General features: G+C 55.6%; 1 protein-coding gene across 1 annotated transcript in view; it reads left to right on the forward strand.

Annotated features, from left to right (window-relative positions):
• The first annotated feature begins 1,491 nt into the window (after positions 1-1,491).
• CACNA2D4 (calcium voltage-gated channel auxiliary subunit alpha2delta 4) overlaps positions 1,492-21,011 on the forward strand; it is a 68,038-nt gene continuing 48,518 nt past the window's right edge. The window contains exons 1-18 of the mRNA XM_027540934.1: positions 1,492-1,803; positions 3,526-3,607; positions 4,888-5,004; positions 6,610-6,669; positions 7,350-7,512; positions 7,699-7,830; positions 11,390-11,450; positions 12,058-12,208; positions 12,986-13,060; positions 13,324-13,413; positions 13,490-13,603; positions 13,953-14,031; positions 15,579-15,727; positions 16,753-16,815; positions 17,573-17,653; positions 18,095-18,169; positions 18,793-18,879; positions 19,400-19,471. Of these exons, the coding sequence (XP_027396735.1) occupies positions 1,649-1,803; positions 3,526-3,607; positions 4,888-5,004; positions 6,610-6,669; positions 7,350-7,512; positions 7,699-7,830; positions 11,390-11,450; positions 12,058-12,208; positions 12,986-13,060; positions 13,324-13,413; positions 13,490-13,603; positions 13,953-14,031; positions 15,579-15,727; positions 16,753-16,815; positions 17,573-17,653; positions 18,095-18,169; positions 18,793-18,879; positions 19,400-19,471 (1,806 nt within the window). The 5' untranslated portion in view covers positions 1,492-1,648. The remainder of the gene's footprint in view (positions 1,804-3,525; positions 3,608-4,887; positions 5,005-6,609; positions 6,670-7,349; positions 7,513-7,698; positions 7,831-11,389; positions 11,451-12,057; positions 12,209-12,985; positions 13,061-13,323; positions 13,414-13,489; positions 13,604-13,952; positions 14,032-15,578; positions 15,728-16,752; positions 16,816-17,572; positions 17,654-18,094; positions 18,170-18,792; positions 18,880-19,399; positions 19,472-21,011) is intronic.

Here is a 21,011-nt window from a genome sequence, read left to right on the forward strand (position 1 = left end):
ACTCCAAATGACAAACTTTAGGAAGTGGATGAATACCACAAAAATCACAAAACCTAGAAAAGTCACAGATTCTTTTTATTTGCTAATTGACCAATACCCCTCTGTGGCACTTTTTCTGAATTTGTTATGATTCATAATGAAGAGTATGCAGAATTCCCCTGAAACCCAGCATTCCTAGGAGCTAAATTCCAGCATCTATAGCGATCACTGCCCCTCCAGACACGCAGCACTGACTCCCCACCAGGGATGCACAAGAGTTTGTCTTGGGAACCCTTGCTTCTCCGGGCATTTCTCTGCTTTTGTGGCAGCCTCACACCCCATTTTGCAGGAAGCAGCGAGTTTGATCAGGACAAAATGCACCAACCAAGCACTCTGACCGGTGGCAGGGGTGGATGTGGCCTCATAAGGCACTATTGCCAGTTTGGGCCCCCAGAGACAAGAATTTTCATCAAATCCTGTTATGTGTAATTCCTGTCGGAAGAGAAGACAGCATATGTCATGTTTATAATTATGGGCAGTCAGTGTCGACTGCTTCCTAACAGGAGCACCAGGCCTGGAGAGAACCAGGTCCCTCACCGACCACTTTATTCCATCGTGGGTAGAATCTTCTGCAGACAAGCTTGTGGTCTTGTTTCCCTCCCCTCCTGCACACTGCCAGTGGGGGACGCTGTGAGGTGGTCACGCTGCTGCTGGGGGGTGGTCCAGTTGTGGGGCAGCAGCCCTGAGGGCAGGCGGTGAGTGTCCCTGGAGCCACCCTGCCAGGATGGCTGGAGACAACAGTCTAGGTGGCTACACAAGCCAGACTCATTGTATCCCTGCTTGGCTTCCTCTCGGCTGGACCCCGGTGGCCCACAGTCCCCCCAGCTCCACCTAGGATGGGGGAAGTCAGACAGAGGACCTGAGATGCAGATTGACATAGGCCTTGACCAGCAGTGGCTGGACGTGCATTAGGGGCTGGATCTGTGCAAGGGGTGGGGAGGGCGGGGGCGGGGGGCTGGAGCTTCCCAGAAAATGGGTCCCCGACCTAGAACCAGGTGAGACGTGGAGGACTTGGGGCCATTGGCTGTGGACATTACCTGTGACCTGGCCAAAGGCAGCAGGCTGGACGTGGGAGCCCACGCAGAGACACCCTGTCCCCTCGCCTCCCTGAGCAAACAGGGATGCTCACATGGATCCCAGGATGGCTCTGAGCTTTCAGGAGCAGATTCATCACAGGGTCAGGGTCAGGGTCACTCTGTCGTCTCCTGGGTCCAGAGACTGGTCTGCCTCTGTGACTCGGGAGACTGAGGCTCATGCGTGGTGAGCTGGCCCCCACTTCTGAAACCAGGATAATCCCACTGAGGTCCCTGACTCCACCCTCCTGCTGCCGGGCGGGGATTAGAGAAGAGGCCGGCGGATTAACTGGCTCATTCTGTTCCAGCCTCTCCAGTCAGCCCCTCTCCTGGGAGCCTGCTGCTCAGGTGGGGCCACCCCTCTGCGAGACAGACAGGGGAGCCCCCTCCTTACGCACAGACACTGCAGCCAGGACCCTACTGGAAGCTGGGGAACCACAGGCTTGTCCAGACCCAGAAGCAGAAGGTGTGGGCCGTGCGAGGCATCTGGGCAGACAAAGCTCAGGGTCTGAGGCTGCTCCCCAGCCTCATCCCACATGGGCACCATGCCTGGGCCCCCCAGCAACCACACAGACCCCAGCCCCATCCCTGTGACCTGGGCCTCCCTGCGGAAGACGGCGATCCTCCTGTGTCTGCTGTCCAGCACGTCCCTGTCCCCCACACGGGGGCAGGTCAGGATCCCCGTGGAAACGTAAGCCTCGAGGCCAGCCCCCCGCCCCAGATACCCTTTCCTCCCTCTCCTCCCCAGCCCATCTCAGTCCTCGCCCCCCTCCAGATCCCCTGGGGCTCGGCCACCCAGTCCCCCTGTCCATTTCCCCTGTGAACTTCTCTTCCCCAAATCTCTGCCATTTGGGGCCCCACCCCTACCCCTCCCCAGACCTGATCATGGAAGCCCCCACGACTCCTGGCACCCCCAGCACCTGCGGGGTGATCGCAGGATGAGAGGTTGGAGTGGGAGCTGAGTTGCTGGAAGTGACCATCAGGGTCCCCCAAGGATTTGCCAGGAAACCCACATCTCGACATTATGAGGGTAAACAGGCCTAAACTGACCACTACCTGTGCAGCCAGGAGTCAGGGGGAGTGAAGGGGGGTTCCCCATTCCCTTTTTACACCTGTCTGCCTTCCTCTTGGCCCCAGTCCTACATTCTGTCACTAAGAGCAGCTCCGGGGAAGTTTCCAGTCATTCACAACTGTGTATAAAGTACTGTGTGGCTCCCTGGGGGTGTCTGGTCTTTAGTGCTCAGTTCTGGTGGCTCCGTTAAATACAGTTCCAGTTGGGATGGGTGCAGAGCATCCTGGACTAAAGGGGCTACCTGTTCATCACACCTGAGCCCAGCACGAGTCAGATTGCTGTCAGCCTTGGCCTTACAGAAGGGGGCCCTGCAGCCCATGGATGCCCAGGGTTTGTGTGGGGCTGAGCCGAGCATGAGGTTTGCAGTTCACTGTCCCCACGGAGAGGGTCCCACCTCTGCTTTGTCACCTGCCTGTGGCCCCAACCTCCCAGACACAGCTCAGAGGCTCACCCTCTCAGACTCACACCCCGCCACCGAGCCTTTAGAAGAGGAGTCGTGGCCCCAGGGTGACCCTGCAAGGGGCAGCTGGAGGACAGCTGGCCGAGAAGCTGCATCTGTGCACGTCCTCAGGGTTTCCCGCCCAGCCTGCCCACCCCCAGCCTCGTTCCTTTCTCTCTAGTCCTCGGGGTGTGGGGTTAAGGCTTGGCTCCGGGTGGTCAGCTCTGCCCCTCAGCGGGGTCCTAGCCAAGGTGCTCTGATCATAGTGTAACTGTTGAGTCCTGACGGGCCCTCTGGGTCCCTGCCCTACAAGGAGTGGACTGTGTTGGTGTGTTCTCCTGGGTGTACGGCACTGTGTAATTTGTGTGTGCCTGTGTGTGTCCATGTCTACGTGTATGTCTATGTTATTTGTGTCCCTGCATGATTGTGCAGGTTTGTGTATGTGCAACAGTGGGTGTCTCTGCATGTAGACACAGGCTTCCTATGTGCATGCGTCTGTGTGCATCTATCTGGGTGTGTGTGCATGCATGTGTACGTGTGTGTGTGTGTGCATGTGTGCATCTTTGTGTCTATGTGTGTGTGCATGTGTGTATGTGCTTGTGTGTATACATGAGTGAATCTTTGTTTCTCCCTGTGTGTATATGTATGTGCATGTATGCATGCATGTGTGTGCAAGGGTCTGTGGATGGGTTGTATATGTGTGTGCATGTGTACATGCATGTGTGTCTGCACACGCATGTGTGCATCTGTCTGTGTGTGTGCACGTATACATGCACATGTGCATCTGCACATGCGTGTGTACATCTGTCTCCGTGTGTGTACGTGCACGTGTGTGCATTCATGTGTGTGTGCATGTGTGTGTGAGTGCATGCATGCACACTTGTACTCCTTCTGTCTGGCAGAGTGAAGCTGTGGGCAGACACCTTTGGCCGGGACCTGTATGACACTGTCACCAAGTACTCGGGCTCCCTCCTGCTGCAGAAGGTCAGTGCCACCCAGGGCAGCTGGGCAGTCAGCCAGGTGGTCAGAGCCAGGGACTCCGTCCAGGTGGGGAAGCAGGATGTCTGTGCTTATGAAGGGCTTATGGGGGCCATCTAATCCAATCCCCATTTCAGATGGTGAAACTGAGGCCCAGGGAGAGGAACGATTTGCCTGAGACACAGAGCAAGCTGGTGGGATGTCAGCTCAGGGGCCAGGAAGCCAACACTGAGATGGGATCAGGGAACAAGAGATTGTGGGGGTGAGGGACCGACGGGGGAGAGGGAGTGAGTGGGCCAGATGCAGGCCCCACACTGGGGAGCAGGAAGGGGCCAGCAGAGAGCCGCCCACTCAGTGCTCCACCCTGCCTGCCACGGTGTCCTGGCTGCAGGGCCCCTGGGCAGGAGCTGGCCACCACCCCCCATGAGTAGTTCACTGCTCTGTCGATTAAAGATGACCCACCAGCTTCTCACTAGACCCCTCAAGCTCCAGTCCCCCTGGCATCGCGACTTCCAGACCATCACAAAGGAGGGTGCTGCTGTCCTACTGCCCATGGCCGAGTGTCCATGTTCCCCATCTTATCCCCTCTGCAGCTTCAGATTGTTTCTTAAGCACTGCTGAAAGGGGCCTCTGGCTTTTAAGGTCATGCCTGTCCCCTCCGGCTGTCCTAGTCCTGGGCAGGTAGCAATGCCAGCTCCCCCCGACTCCCCTCACTCTCCCCACTGCCACACCAGCCCCTCAGCCAAGCAAGTTTCTTCCGATTTTCTCCTTCCTCTGACTCATGAGGGAGCTGGAGCCATGACTGTTTGGGGTAAAAGCCATGGACTTGCAGTTTGGGGAACTAAGCAACTTGTGCCCAGGTGGCTTCCCAGGGCCCAGACAGTGACTCAGTGGCCCTCTTAGCGCCCAGGCTCACTGGCCGAGGGTCAGGCAGTGCCCAGCCCTGCGGCTCATAGGCTGTGGGGGGCACAGCAAGATCTCGGGCCTCGCAGCCCCTGAGAGCCATCCCTGGAGGCAGCATGTGGAGGCCCAGCCCCTGAGCAGCTGTGTGACCTCAGTTGAGTTTCACGACCTGTCTGAGCCTCAACCTCTCCCTCTGACGGATGTGAATCAGAGGACGTCTGATAAGAGAAGTCACTTGTCATCTGCAGGAGAGGTTTTGGAGGAGACAGGGCCATCCTGGCCCCGGTGTGGACATCTAGTGGGAGGGCGGAGACTGCTAGCCATCCGGATGGACTTCTGGGTCCCAGAAAACAGGTGTGTGTCTCCATGTGTCTCCTGAACAGAAATACAAGGACGTGGAGTCCAGTCTGAAGATCAAGGAGGTGGACGGCTTGGAGCTGGTGAGGAAGTTCTCGGAGGACATGGAGACCATGCTCCGCAGGAAAGTGGAGGCTGTCCAGGTGCTCAGCCTGGGGTCTGGGGGTCTGCCCACCCCAGACACCAAACACCCGCCCTGGGCCCTCCCACTCACATCACCTTCCACCCCATAGCTCTGTGAGCCACCAGACCCTTGTAAAGGAGGTGGGGTGGGGGCAAGGGGAGAGAGAGGAGGGCTGGGGGGGGTGCCCTGCCTTAGGGAACAGCGTCCAGGGCTGGAGGGCCAGCCCATGGTGTCAAGAAAGACCTGCATCATGATTTCAGGTTCAGTGGTGGGACAGGGTGCAGAGTGAGGGCCCAGGAGTCACCGCTGAGTGAATGGTGGGTGGGGGCAGAGGGTGGGAGGGCCATGGGGTGACTGACTGCCTGTGAAGTGAACCCCCTCCCCGCCCTTCCCTGCCCTCCTCCCTTCTTCCTCCCCACCATCCCCCTTCTCCCCTCCTCCCTTTTTCCCCTCCTCCCCCTTCCCTCCAGGGTCACAGCCACAGACCCTCCATGAGGGTGCCATGGGGAATCTCCTGCAGAGCAGCACTAAATAACCTTTGCCCCGTGGAACTTCTTCATCTTGCCCTCAGCCATGAGGGTTGGGTGCAGGGCAGCAAGGATTGCTCTGCCCAGTTCACAGGAGGATAAACAGAGACCCAGAGGGTGGCAAATGATGTAAAATCCCATCTTCCTGGTAATAAATGCCCTGCTGTGTCTCTACTTCTATTTACTGCACCTTTTCTTTCCTTTATCTTTTTTCTTTTAAGCTATTTGTTTATTTATTTGGCTACACTGGGTCTTAGTTGCAGCATGTGAGATCAAGTTCCCTGACCAGAGATCAAACCTGCAGCCCCTCCACTGGAAGCTTGGAGTCTTTACCACTGGATCACCAGGGAACTCCTCTTTGTATTTTTTAATATATTTTATTTATTTATTTATTTTTGGCTGCTCCATGAAGCATTTGGGATCTTAGTTCCCCAACTGGAGATCAGCCCCAAACCCCTTGCAGTGGAAGCGCAGTCTTAACGACTAAACCCGCAGGGAAGTCCCAATGACTTTAATTTTTAAAGCAGTGTTAGGTTGACAGCAAAATTGTGAAGAAAGCACAGAGTTCCCATTTACTCCCCTGCCCTCACAAACACAGCCTTCCCAGCTGCCAACACCCCCACCAGGTGGTACACTTGTACAATCAACAAACGGACACCGATGTGTCATTGTCACCTGAAGTCCGTAGTCTGCTTGAGGGTTCACTCTTGGGGGTGTGCATCCCAAGGGTTTGGACGAACATGTAATGACATGTACCCACTGCCATAGATCACAGAGTAGTTTCACTGCCTTGCAAAGTCCTGCTCGCCCCTGGCCACGGCTGACCTCTGGGCTGTGTCCCCAGGCTTCTGTGTCTGACCTTCCCTGGAACACTGTGTAGCTTAAAGGACCCTGGGTGTCGCCTTGCAGACTGGTCTCCTGTCCTGTGACCTGCATCTGCCTTTTGGCCACTGAGACTAACGCTGCTGTGCACGTTCGGTGCAGGCGCTGGTCTGAGTGTCTGTCCCTGGTTCTCGTGGGTGGATCCCTGGGAGTGGACCTTACGGGGCCCCTGGCCTCCTTTCCCCGCTCACTCTCCCCTCGTGTCCCCACCGCAGAATCTGGTGGAGGCTGCCGAGGAGGCCGACCTGAACCACGAATTCAACGAGTCCCTGGTGGTGAGTCCTCCTGCCCCACAGCCCTGGGAGTTACGACAACTAAAGTCCCGAAGCCCTTCAGGCTGGGTCCCCTGAGGATGGGACATGGGGCGAGGGTCGGGGGGAAGAGGCCCGGCATCGTCTTTCAATGCATGCAGGTATGTGTGGACCTGAGGGCTGGTTCTGAACCACAGAGGTATGAATGAACCTGCAGGGTTGGTTCTGAACCACACAGGTGTGTATAAATGTGAGGATTGGTTCTGAACCACATAGGTATGTATGAACCAGAGGGTTGATTCTGAACCATTCTGAGTCCTTGAGGAGCCATTTGTGGCCCAGTTCAGGGCCAGACTGCAGGCTGTCTCTTCAGAGGGAAACCCCCTGCAGGGACCCTGTTCTGGGTCCCAGGAGCCCTCCCACTCCCATTAGAGCTCAGGGTGCTGGTGGGGGCACCTCCATCTGTCCACCTCCCCTGAATCTGTGTCTGCCTGTCTGTCCCAATCCTGGCTATGTCCACACACCAAGCAAAGTGGGGACTGAAGACATAATCCAGACAGTTTACTTCAAAACCCGAAGAATCAACCATCGGGTCCAACTGTTTGGAACTTGCCCCGAATCAGTGGTGGCTGGACTCCTCAGCCCATGTGGATGCCGCTCCCGTCTGACCCTCTCTCACCCCCTGTCCCTCTTGGTCACCCTAGTTCGACTATTACAACTCCGTCCTCCTCAACGAGAAGGACTCGAGCGGGGCATATGTGGAGCTGGGGGCCGAGTTCCTCCTAGAGGCCAACGCGCACTTCAGCGACCTGCTGGTGAACACGACCCTGAGCAGCGTGCAGCTGCCCACCAACGTCTACAACAAAGGTGCCCTCCGGACCCCCCACTCCGGGAGCAAACAGGGCCCCCGGGTCAGGGGAGAGTGAGCGCGGGTGTGGATGGCCTCGCTGCAGGCAGCGTGCTTTCAAGTGTGTGCTTGTGTGTGCGTGTATGTTCAGCAGGTGAAGACTGATTTCATCTCCTCTGCATTCCCCCAACAATCTCACCCTTCAGACCCAGATATCTTGAATGGAATCTACATGTCCGAAGCTCTGAACGCTGTCTTCGTGGAGAACTTCCAGAGAGACCCAACGCTGACCTGGCAGTACTTCGGCAGTTCCACAGGGTTCTTCCGCATCTACCCAGGTGAGGACCCGGGGAGGCGTCTCCACAGTCCTCTAGGCTCTGTCTCTGGGAGCAAGGTGACGCTGCAATCCAAGAAGCACACTTTCAAGTGATAACTGATGAAGGGATGAACCAACGACGCCGTTGGACCCCTCGGTAAATAGCCAGTCAATGCCCACCTGGACTCTGGTCCTGCAAGAAGCATGTGGGAGGTGGAGAGGAGGGCCAAACAGTTCTGACCTTCAGAAGGCTGCAACCTCGCTGGAGAAATGGGACAAAGTCCATGTTCAACAGCGGGAACGAGGTTAAACTGGCTAGCGGCCAGCCCAGCAGACAGCCGGGGAATCTCCCTGGTCTACTGACCAAACAGAAAACAGAAGCCCCTCTACAAGGTCTCCAAGAGCTCTGCCTCCTGTTACTTCTCATTTAAAAGGATTCACCTCCATAGCTCTCACCCAGTCTTATTTTAGCCCCCTCTCCAGAAAACCTTGATATGGCCCTGTTTGGTGAGACAAGTGTTACTCCCCTAATCAATAGAAATTGTCTAGAAGACAGACAAGAAATTCAGGCAAGGCTTTAAATTTGGGGCCCTGGCTGCAGCAGTGGGGAGCAAGAACAAAACCCAGGTTCCCTTGCTGGCTCCGCGGGCGAGGAGCTGGTTCCTTTTATCAGGGTGAGAGTAGGGGTGCGTCCCAGGGTTGGGCTGGAGGGGTGCCTGTGTGGTCTGCCCACCCCTTGGTGGTGTTGAGTGCAGGGGACGTGCGCAGTGCCCAGGTTTTGTTCCCAGTTCTTCAGAAGTGGCAGTTGTGTTTTTGATGTTTTTATATCTTGTTGTCCATAATCTGCCTCAACTGCACACGTGTGCAGTTATTTTTAGTCTATAGTTGCTTTGTATTTTGTTGCTCAAGGAGACGTTTGTCCAGGTATAAGCACTTCAGCCAAGGGTCCCAGGTCCCCAGCCCCAGCCTGTCCTGAGGGTCCTGAGGATGGTTCCATGTCCCCCAGGGTTTCTCTTAGGAGGAGTACAAAACAACCTCAGAGCTCACGGCTTCCCCAGGGTGGACCCTCCCGTGAAAAAATCGTGTGAAAATGTTAGTTGCTCAGTTATGTTCAATTCTTTGCAACCCCTGGACTGTAGCCGCCAGGTTCCTCTGTCCATGGGATTCTCCAGGCAAGAATACTGGAGTGGGTTGCCATTCCCTTCTCCAGGGGATCTTCCCAACTCAGGGATCAAATCCGCCTGCATTGCAGGCAAATTTCATCCAAGCCACCAGGGACACTGCTGTCTCACTACCCAAATCCACAACAAGTCATTGGTTCTTTTCTGTTCTCTGGCGCCTCAGTGGGCAAGTTCATCCCTCTTCCGTGGAACAACCCTTCAAATGCTTGGAGACTCCTCCCATGTCCCTCATGCCTTCCCCAGGGTGGAATTCCTGCTGCATCAGGGCTCCCAGAGCTGTCAACTTGTCTGCAGACACAAAGCTTGCCCGTTTTTGTCCTGGGTTGTTTGCTGCTCTGTCACTGGGTTCTCTTCACAGTCTGGCTTTTCCCTTGCACTCTGTGGATTCCCTTTGCATTCTATTCACTGTGACTTTTGACCCGCAGAAGTCTTTGTGCTTCTTGGTGTCAGGGGAGTGTTTTAATGTTGTTTGCTTCTCAATATTTTTGAATTCCCCTGTGAATTCTTCTTTGAACTTTTAGTAATCTAACAGTGTGTTTTGTAATTTCCCAATACATGGGGATTGTAGCTTTATCTTTTTATTATAAATTTCTCATTCAGTTGTTTGCAGCCAGAGAACATGGTGTATATGGTGCTGATTGTATGAAATTAGTTGGGAGCTAGTTTAATAGCTTGTCATCAACTGTTGTAAATATTCTACATGTGCTTGAGCAGAATATGGGTGTTTTAATGGTTGGATAGAAATTCTGCTCACATCATTAGATGAAGCTTGTTAATCGTATTATTTAAATTTTCCATGCCTTTACTGATTTTATGTCTGCTTGCTCCTCATTAACCTTTATAACATGCTTTTAAAGTCTATTTCATCAGATATTCATAGAGATATTAGTGTGCTCTTGGTTGGTATATGCCTGATATCTATATATTTTCCATCCTTTTACTTCCAATCTTCTAGGTCACTTTGTTTTAGCCATATCTGTTGAAAATAGCATATAGCTTTTTAATTTTTATTCAAACTGACAATCTCTTTTACTATTTGGCAAGTTAAGCACATTTTCATGTATTATATTGATATATTTGGACATGCTATAATCTTATTTTTTAGATTTCTCCCTCTTCTGTTTTTATGTTTCCTTTTTGCTTCTTCCTTTCTTTTTTAATGATTTACCTTTTTTTCATAAATTCTCCCCCTCCAATTCTTTTTTTTTTTCCTATCACTTCTGAACTTATTCCTGTTTCCATTTAGTCATTAGTCCTGAATGTGTAACAGGGATTTAACAGGCACGTGTGACACAAGGTTTTACAATTAAATCATATTTTACCCTCTTCTCAGTCAAAAAAGCACCTGAGAACTCTCCTGCTTACATCTCTGCCCCCACCCTGACTTCTTAATCTCCCCAAATTAGATGCCTTTACTGTTACCTGATACAAATATCTCGTGTGTGCTCCCCGGGCCTTTCCAGATTCTAAGAAAGCAAGGCCATAGAAATGAACATCTCTCCCTCAAGACGTGTAGGCAAGCAGAGCTCTTTATTGAAGAGGGACTGTGTGCAGCAGGGTGAAGGCAGGAAAGGATTCCAGCTCCACAAGGACCTTCAGGGAAGGGGGTTAAAGGCCATGTTGGGGAGGGGCCTTGGGAGCCCACTCATCTCCTGCTCAGGTCTCAGATTGGTTGGCATCCAAGTGAGGTTTTGAACATCACCAGTCTAGTTTCCTCCTGGTATGTTCATGCCAGAGTCAACTTCAGCCTGCAACCACGGCCTGGCCTCTATACCTGTGGGCTGTGAGCCCTGAAGGGGGTTGTACATTGTGGGGGGGAAAAAAAAATATATATATATATATATATATATAAGAAAGGAAAAGGGGGGAAAGGAAAAGGAAAAAAAGGGAGGGAAACAAAAATGAAAATCTCGTTTCACGTAGTCCAAGGTCCACGTGCTTGCAGTCAGAGGTTTTCATCTGTGGGGCAACCACTTAGGAAAATCTGTCGGGCCTCGCCCGTGTCTCTCCGGGCGCTGGGAGTTCAGGAGTTTGGGGTTCCTACCTGTGAAGTGAACCCAGCTCTGGGTCTGGGCAGTTGAGGGTGAGTGTCCGTCCATCAGCTGCCTCCTGCCTTGCTGCCCCCTCAGTTTATAGGGTGTGATGACTGGTCCCACACACACTGCCCACATCCCCAACTGGCCCTGCCCCAGGGGCCATCCACACACATGGAGACACAAAGATGCACACACACGTGCACACAGACACACACATGCACACAGACAGACACACACGCACACACATGTATACACGCACACATATGTACACACACACCCATTCACACATCCTGGCCATCCTGGGATCAGCACCCAGCCCGGGGCTCTGGGGCAGCCTCTCTGAGTGAAGCCTTCTTTTCCCCAGGCATCAAGTGGACGCCGGATGAGAACGGAGTCATCACCTTCGACTGCCGGAACCGCGGCTGGTAAGCGACCCCAGGGGCCCGGCCTCTGGGGCTGGTGTCTCTGCAGCCTCCAGGTTTTGCCTAGCTCTCACCAAGGGCCTGTTCTGCACCCACCCCTGGGCCTCAGGTGTGCAGAACTAACCCAGCACAAGAGAAGAAGAGTGTTTGCATCACCCCACAGCTGCTCTGCTCCAGGACTGACCACACCTGTCCTGATGCCTGACACCTCCTTCCAGGGCCCTGAGCTGACTGCACACCCACCCTCTGCCAGATCCCGTCTCTCCCCACACCCCTCCTCTGGCAGATCTATAACCAGGTCTGGGGGGTCCGGCTCCCTCCCTTCCCACTGTCAGATCCCCCTGGAACTCAGGCTGGCCTGAACCAAAGAGGACAAGGGTCACTACCGAGACCCGACCATCCCCACCTGACATGCTTGCTCAGTGGGCACGGTCCCAACCGTTGCCCCCGCAATGGCTGCCCAACAGCTGGGTGGTTTCGGACACAAGCAAGCCTGGGCGTTGACTTGAACTTTGAGCCAGAGTCTGAACAGAAACAAGAGAGACCCAGCCAACAGTGGTTCTGACTCCGGCTATCCCACCGCAGACCTGTCCCTCCCCCTCTACTACAGGTACATACAAGCCGCCACCTCCCCGAAGGACATCGTGATCGTGGTGGACACAAGCGGCAGCATGAAGGGGCTGCGGATGACCATCGCCAAGCACACGGTCTCCACCATCCTGGACACGCTGGGGGAGAACGACTTCGTGAACATCATCGCGGTAAACACGCCTCCCGTTCGAGAAAAACCGTCCTCCACCTGTACCAGAGTGACCTGTACTTATGGGCTTTGTCCCCTGGAGCTAGGGCCTCCCACCCAGGACGGGCTTCCAGGGGTCCACAGTTTCTGAGATCACGTGGGAAGTGCATATGTCCATTTCTCTGAGGCAGCAGCTCTCCTTGGGCTCTCAGACTAGTCTGGGGTCTGATCAAGATGAAGGAGATTCCAAGTAGACCTCTAACTCGGCCCCACCCTGTGCCCTTGGTGGCGTCACCCTGGAAAGACCCTCCTTTCTGCAGGATGGGAGACCCCCGGCTCCCACTTCCTTCATCCCTGAATCCAGACATGTCGGGAGGGAGGGGCCCACAGTCCCCGGTCCTGATTCTCCTGAGGACCACTCCACCTGCCCCCAGAAAGGGATGAAGTGAAGGGACAGACAGACAGAAATGGAGAGAAGAGTTGGGCGACTCCTGGACTCTGTGAGCTCCAGGGGTGGACAGCACCCGGCTAGCCTCCCCAGAAGATGCCCAGGCCAGGACTTGGGAGAGAATGTTCAGAGTCAAGGCCCTGCTGTTCCCTGTACTCCCTTCCCTCTACTCAGAGAAACTGCCCAAAGCGTAAGGTCCCCAAGATCATATTACACAGGGGCCTGGGTAAGCCCACCCCTGACCCTCCGTGAGTCGTGAGTCGTGAGCTTCGTGACTGGGCCCTGACTTGCCAAACTGACCCTGTGTGTTCTGCCCTCTGCCCTTTGGCCTCTGCCCTCTGCCCTCTGCAGTATAATGACTACATCCACTACATCGAACCTTGTTTTAAGGGGATCTTGGTCCAGGCAGATCGGGACAACCGAGAGGTGGGTGTACCCAGAACCCGTCTGGCTTCTCCTTCCAGGGGTGGGGGTGGCCTTGCCCCCGGCCACTCACAGCCTCTCAGCTTCTCCTGGAGGCTTCTGAGAAACCTCTGCTGCAGACATCCAGCTGTGAAATTAGGGGATGGGTCCTGCAGTCATGCTCTTCTGGGCAAGTAGCTCTGCACAGCCTCTGAAAGTACCACCAATGGTGAAAGTTCCCAGGCCCAGCGACCGCTGACCCTCCTCTAACTTCTTGTCTCCAACAGCACTTCAAACAGCTGGTGGACGAGTTGATGGTCAAAGGTGTGGGGGTCGTGGACCGAGCCCTCCGTGAAGCCTTCCAGATCCTGCAGCAGGTCTGATGTGTCTTGGGGAGCACAGGGCAGGGATGGGGCAGAGGAGGCAGGGAGTCACAACCACGTCTCCCCACAGTTCCAAGAGGCCGGGCAAGGAAGCCTGTGCAACCAGGCCATCATGCTGATCACCGATGGTGCTGTGGAAGACTATGAGCCGGTGCTGGAGAAGTACAACTGGCCAGACCGCAAGGTTCCTCTCGGGGAGGGGTGTCGGGGAAGGGGGTGCCGGGGGAGTGCCTCCTCCTGCCGTGTCTGCATGCTTGGCCCATGAGACCCAGGGTGACGTTCAAACATTAGGGTGACCACAGAGCCCCACTCGAGGGCACAGAATATGGTGGGGGTGGAATACTGTGGGCTGTGAGCCTCACCAGGCAGACCTCCACACCAGGCAGGCATCCCCCGTACCATGAGCCCAGGCCCTGGGCCCTTCCTAATTAGAAGGGCTGAAAGTGCACAGTCCAAAGCCCAGACCTAGACCCAGATGCGGCCAGGTCCCTAATGGCTGGGATTTGATGAGCCTACCGGGTCTCATCCACCAGGTCCGGGTCTTCACCTACCTGATTGGGAGGGAAGTGAGTTTTGCTGACCGCTTGAAGTGGATCGCCTGCAACAACAAAGGTGGGTGATGCCATGTGAGCCAGAGTGTCTGGGGCCTCTCCTGAGCACAGGTGCTGAGCCAGGGCTCTGGTGCAGAACCCAAAGCGGAGGTGACTGCATCCACCCGCTTCCTCCTCAGACAATCAAGATGGGTGCCAATTGCTCCTTGCAGGGCTCTCACCCCACGACACACCCCCTAAGACGCACCCAGAAGTCAGGACTTCGGGTCTGCAGAAGGGGGGGCCGTCTCTTCAAATGAGGTTTTACCCAAACTGCCACACAGAAAACCAGGCAGATGGGGGACCGATACTTCAATGTCGGTGCTCTCTGGTGTCCGGCCTCCATTCCAGCTGCTGCAGATGAAGCCCATGGGCTCGGTTCTGCTCCAGACTCAGGGCACAGGCCATCGCTTTCTGTAGAACAAGGCTCTGTGTATAGCAGCCCTCATCTCTTTCTGGCAAGAACCCAATACTCAGGCTTCATGGTGTTGACTCAGGCCCCTCGACCCCAGCAGGATGTCCGAGCACCTGCTCTGGACGGTCCCAGCCCTGGGAAATGGACGTGGTCAGGATGGCAGGGATGGCCCTGACTCTGTCCGGAAGACAGGGAGGTGGGGCGGGGAGACACACACGTGAGCCGTCAGTGAGGGGACGATCTGAACTGAGCTGTGGGCAGAGGGCCACAGGCTGCCCAAAGTGTGGGTGAGGGGCAGCCCTCCTGCATCTGGGGGGTCAGGGCAGGCCTCCTGAAGGATGCGTGTCTGAGGTGAGACGTAAAGAAGTGGTAGGCGTGAGTCAGATGCGCAGAGCGAGGAAGGGCATCAGAGTGTCTGAGACAAGAGGCGTCCTGGAAGTAAAAGCGGCCCAGCTCCCCAGAGCTGGGGAGAGCGTCCTGTGGGTGATGGTGTGCAGACACGTGCTAGACCAGTCACAGCCTGTACGGCATTTGCCTCAGCTGTAGCCCCTTCCCCATGACTGACGGGGACTGTGGTTAGAGAAAGGTGGAGGGAGGCTCTCTGCAAATAGACTTGAGGGGTGGGATGAGGGGCAGGCGGTGAGGAGTTCCAATATAAAATCAAAAATTAAATTTTGAAAAATGCTATATACTTGAAACTAACACAGCCCATCCCTTTTCCAGTGGATCTTCCCGACCCAGGAATCAAACTGGGGTCTCCCACATTGCAGGCAGATTCTTTACCAACTGAGCTATCAGGGAAGACATAAATCAACTAGACTCCAATATAAAATAAAAAATTAAAAGACGCGGGACAGAGCTGTCTGCCATGGGGTTCACCCCTGCAGGACAGCCCTTCAGGGGGTGAGGGGCAGGCTTGTGCCCTGAGTTGAGGCCCTGCTGCTCCCAGGGCAACTCTAGATCTTGAGAGGGTGGGGGTTCTCCCAAGTCCAGGCAGGGCCAGGCCTTCATGTCCTGGCAGCACCACTGCCCCAGGAGAGGGCGGCCTTGGGAGAAGCAGCGCCCAGTGCCTGACCCAGGGCAGCTCCCAGCCAAGAGCTGTCAGCAGCTGGGGGCGTGCTCCTCGCGTCCACGGCCACCCTCTCCCCCACCAGGCTACTACACGCAGATCTCCACACTGGCGGATGCCCAGGAGAACGTGATGGAATACCTGCATGTGCTCAGCCGGCCCATGGTCATCAACCACGACCACGACATCACCTGGACCGAAGCCTACATAGATAGCAAGGTGGGGCCCCAGGGAGCAAGCGGGGGCTCCTGGGTTGGGGAGGGGTGGGCAGAGCACCTCCTGGGGAGGCATTGTGGAGTGACCTCCCCACCAGGGGCGTCCCCCATTGGACAGAGACTTTGGCCCCAGACTGTCCCTCCTCCATGGTCCTTGCCTGCCTCCCTGTCCTCTCCCACCCACTCCAGGAAGAAAGGGGACTGACCAGTGGTTCAGACACTGCAGCTTAACCCAGCATCCTCCCTTGGACCACGGTACCCAGTGAGACTCTTGTAGGTCCCTCCCATGTAGGGCCAGACTTGTCAGGTAGACGGTCAGATGAAGTGTCTAGGAAAGGGACAGTCCTGTTGCTCCTCAAATCCCATCACAAACACAGACCGCCATGTCAGGTTGGGATTAAGAGAGACCTGGGAACGGTGGCTTCCATAGGAGGGACATGTGTTTCCCTCTCCCGTACAAGAAGCCTGGAGGCGGACGACGAGCTCCTTGGCCCCTCCCGCTGCCCCCTCCCCTGCCATCCTGGGGTCCACCTTGTGTAAGCGGCTACCGGGGCTCAGAATGGTGGCAGCCACATTCAAGGCTTCCGGTGGAGGAGGGAAGGGGCGCACACCCCACCTCTAAGGGAAATGTCCACAGAGTCTTACCGGACACTTAACCTGGCATCTCAGTGGCCAGAACTTGTGCCCCGGTGGCTCCTCGGCGTGGCTTCTTGCTGTCTGAGCCTTTGTTCCTGGGCTCGTGCACGGATGGACCTGTCCTGTGGGTGTGCCTGCCTCCTTGGCGTGGCCGAGACAAGAGGCCTGGGTGAACGGGTTCAGGGCAGGACCATGGGCTCAGGGCTCTGAGACCCGCCCTGACTCAGGGCTTTGCTTGCTGTGGTGTCTGCCCCAGCTCCCCTCCAGCCCCTTCCCCTCCGGCCTTTCTGCCAACTCTCCTCCTCATTCAGAGAAGGAAAGCCTCTTTGCGGGCAGTCATGGTGACTTGGGTCCCCATCTGCAGACTCTGTCCTATCGCCCGCCCCCCTGACAGTTCTCCACCCGCAGGCACAGAGCCTGGCGCTGCTGACCACCGTGGCCATGCCTGTCTTCAGCAAGAAGAATGAGACGGTGAGTGGCTGCTCATGAGCAGCTGCCCAGGTTAGAGCTGGGGCTGCCGGCCGGCTTCTTTAGACCCGGGGTTCTTGACACGGGCTCAGGGTCACCATGGTCGGGTGTAAACACAGGTTCCAGGCCCTGTGCCCCAGGAACCCACGTCTCTGGGTTGGGAGGGGCCGGCGGGATCCTCACTTTTGGAAGCTGCCCTGTGATTCTGCTCACCCAGCAGGTGCTGGCCAGCTGCTCTGGGCATGGGACCCTGCCTGGGGATCCTAGGCCAGAGGGGTCACCTGCCCAGCGTCCAGCAAAGCCACACTGACCCTGCAGGTGTGGGCAGGCTTTGACTTATCTGTGAAGGCTCTGGTGGGGGAGTCTGAGAGCCACCCCTCCTCTGTCTGGCCGGAAAAACTTTCCTTACAGGCCCTGTGTGCTTCACAGTCCCCCAGCCCTCAGATTAGGGTCCCCCCGGATCCCAGTACTTCAGCCTCTGCTGTGAAGGCTGATTATTCATTCAACTCTGTATTTCATTTAAATATTACAACTTCAGTGTTAATACAGGACAGTAATCTTCCCAGCATGACGTTACTCCTGGGGGTCTCTTCTGCTAGGTTCTAGGTTTTTATTCCAGGATCTCAGCCTAAACTCTAACTGCAGAGCAAGGACCGCCTCAGGTGCAAGTGGCTTCCTCTTGTGGGTCTGGGAGGGCTGGGGGTCCAGCCTGGCCTCACGCATGGGAACCGGGTCCCCTGACACCGGCGTTTCCTTCCAGCGGTCCCACGGCATTCTCCTGGGCGTAGTGGGCTCTGACGTGGCCCTGAGGGAGCTGATGAAGCTGGCGCCCCGGTACAAGGTGAGCCTGGATCAGCCCCCGAGTGGGGTCACAGGCCCCCCAGGAGCCACTTCAGCAGGCTCAGGAGCCTCCCTGCAGACAGCGTGGCTGAGACCAGAGCTGGGACGGAGTCTGCATTTCTCCTCCTAATGCCCCCTCCCCAGACACTCCACCCCTGACATGCCACCCCCATCCCCCACCCAGACACGCCCCCAGACACCGCCCCCCACATCCTGCCTTCCTGCCCCACACCCACACATGCCCCCCAGACATCCACACACACCCTCGATGTGCAGGCACAGAGAGCAGAGGGGACGGAGGCTGCGGCCCCTGGGATCCTTGGCCACATCAGCTGCGTCCTGCTCTGTGGTCTCTTCTCCCCATCCTGGTCCTCCTCCCTGCCCAGTCCCAGTCTTCCTGCACAAAGACCCCCTGATACTCCCTCGATCTCTGTCTCCCCAGCTCGGGGTGCATGGCTATGCCTTTCTGAACACCAACAACGGCTACATCCTCTCACATCCTGACCTCCGACCCCTGGTAGGTGCCAACCCTATTTGCCTTGACGTCTTAACCGTATGGGATTTGGGGGTAGTTCATGTGTGTGTGTTCAGTCATGTCTGACTCTCTGTGACCACATGGACTGTAGCCCGACAGGCTCCTCTGTCCATGGGATTCTCCAGGCATGAATACTGGAGTGGGTAGTCATGCCCTCTTCCAGGGGATCTTCCTGACTCAGGGTTCGAACTTGGGTCTTCCTAATTCTGGGCAGCTCCTTTACCATCTGAGCCGCCACACCCAGATTTGGGGGTAGTTTATAGAAACGGTTGAAACAGTGAATGGGTTCCATTTAAGAACCCAATATAGGGGCATCCCTGGTGGTCCTGTAGTAAAAGTCACAGGGAGACAGATTTCTGCTCTGGATGAGGGAGAACTTTCTAACAATTAGAGTCCCAAACCAGGACAAGCTCCTGGTCAAAGGAGATCTCCCTCCGAGGCCCGGAGCATCCATCATGAATACTAGCCAGGGCCCCTCTGCCTTGGGTGAAGGAATGGCCGAGATGCTCTGGTTTATGGCTTTGCCCCACAGGCCTTCTGGAAGGGCTGGGCTTGAGCGGGGCCTTGTGTTAACCTCGTGTCTCTCCCCTGCCCGGCCCACTCAGTACCGAGAGGGGAAGAAACTGAAGCCCAAGCCCAACTACAACAGCGTGGACCTCTCGGAAGTGGAGTGGGAGGACCAGGCCGGAATGGTGAGTGGCGCAGGGAGAGAGGGTGGGTGGCTGGACGGCGGGGCCCGGGGGTGAGGAGCGCGTAGGTGCTGAGCTCACCCCGCTCCCTCTGTGGAGACTTTCCGGGCCCAAAGCAGAAGTGGTGCTGCTAACAGATGGTTCTCCCTATGGCCCCAGAGAGATAACAGCTGCTCCCTCCGAGGTTGAAGGAGCTTGTGTCTGTAGCCGCAGAGGTTGGGTTCAGGTGCCTGTAGGCCAGCCTTGTTGTCAGGAGCTCCTCCTGGAGGAACTTGTGTCTGGAGGGTCGGCCACAGTGTCCCTCGCTCATCAGCCCACTGGGAGCCTTATCTTGGTGAATTCTAGAATTCCAGCTAAGGGGAGTAGAGCCCTGGAAGCAGATCTCTTTTCCCACCCTGGCTCTGCTCACAGGGGAAAGGGGAAAACCAAGCGTGTTCCCAGGGTTGACCTCTAAGTTGAGGCTCAGAGCCTCCACACTCTAGTGTGTGCCAAGCAACTGATTTTGCTTTCTTTCTCCTCGAAGCTGAGAACAGCCATGATCAACGGGGAGACCGGGTCTCTCTCCATGGATGTGAAAGTCCCGCTGGACAGAGGGGTAAGCGCTCCAGGAAAAGGCTGAGGTCTGGTCCCAGGATGTGGCATCCTGGTTAATTAAGGTTGGCGGTGTTGACAAGGGACCTGGCTGAATCAGAGTGTAAATCTTGAGAACTTGCTGGAGCCTGGAGGGCCCGAGTGAGGGACCCAGCCCAGCCAGCATCAGCCCCACGGAGCTTTGGCCAGAGAGTGACCCCTCTCCAGGGCTTGCCTCTCAGGGGCCTAGGGTGAAGCAGCAGCAAGCCCAGCCCTTCACGGGTCTTCTTTCTGCCTTGCGTGGATGCTAAGTTGCTCAGTTGTATCCGACTCTTTGCGACCTTCCCAGACAAGAATACTGGGAGTGGGTTGCCACGCCTTCCTCCAGGGAATCTTCCCAACCCGGGAGTCAAACCTGCGTCTCTTATGTCTCCTACATTGGCAGGTGTGTTCTTTACCACCAGTGTCACCTGGGAAGCCCTCTTTCTGCCTTACCTGCCTGCTATGTGGCCCTTTTCTCGTTTATGGTGGAAAGGGGGAAGGTGTTAGTCACTCAGTCGTGTTCAACTCTTTGCAATCCTATGGACTGTAGCCTTCCAGGCTCCGCTGTCCATGGAATTCTCCAGGCAAGAATACTGGAGTGGGTTGTCGTTCCCTTCTCCAGGGGATCTTCCCAATCCAGGGATCAAACCCAGGTCTCCTGCTTTGCAGGCAGATTCTTTACTGTCTGAGACACCAGGGAAGCCCCTGGAAACAGGGAAAGTGACAGTTAATTTTGCAAACTGTTAGCAGCTCTTGTAAAGCATGTCATCTGGGAAGAAGTTGAAAATTACTGCTGTTCCTCAGAGCTGATTTTCAGGACTGGGTCTACCCAGCGATGCCTTCCTGTCCCCACAGACTCGCTTGTCACTTACAAGGGATGGCTTCCTCTTTCAGTGTAAAAGGCCCCACTGGCTTGCACTGACTCTACATTGTCCCTTGACATATTTACAAATGTCACCTCTTCCCTCCCACTACTGCTGCCCTTTCGCCTCCGAGGGAAGAACATGGGCATCCGTCGGCAACAATTAGACCCAGGTTCTTTCACAGACATGGACTTTCCTGGAAGCCAAACACGGAAGCCCTGGGAAGGAAAGTAACTCTCTGCATTCCTTTTAGATGTGCAGGCTGGTTCTCACTGGGACCTGCGTCAGTTCTTTGGCCTCTGCCTGTTGTTTTCAAGCTCTGGACTGAGAGGGCCTCCCTCGGGCAGACCGGTCAGCATCTCTGATGACCCATCAGGCCCAGCAGGTCCTTCTCATGAGCCAGAAGAGGCAGGGGTGGCTTCCAGGCACCTCCACCCTTATCTCAACCAGACCTCCACTCACAGGCGTTGGGGTGCTCCCACCTCAAAAAGAGGAGAAATAAAGACAGTTTCAAATAAAGGAGATCAAAGTTCATCCCTAAGAGAAATACTTAAGGAAATTCCTCAGGCAGAAGAAAAATGACACAGATGGAAACTTAGATCAACACAAAGAGAAATGAGCAGCATTGGAAACGATGAATGCGTGGGTTAGGATAAGATT

This window comes from Bos indicus x Bos taurus, chromosome 5 (assembly GCF_003369695.1).
Source record: "Bos indicus x Bos taurus breed Angus x Brahman F1 hybrid chromosome 5, Bos_hybrid_MaternalHap_v2.0, whole genome shotgun sequence".
Classification (NCBI taxonomy): Eukaryota; Metazoa; Chordata; class Mammalia; order Artiodactyla; family Bovidae; genus Bos; species Bos indicus x Bos taurus.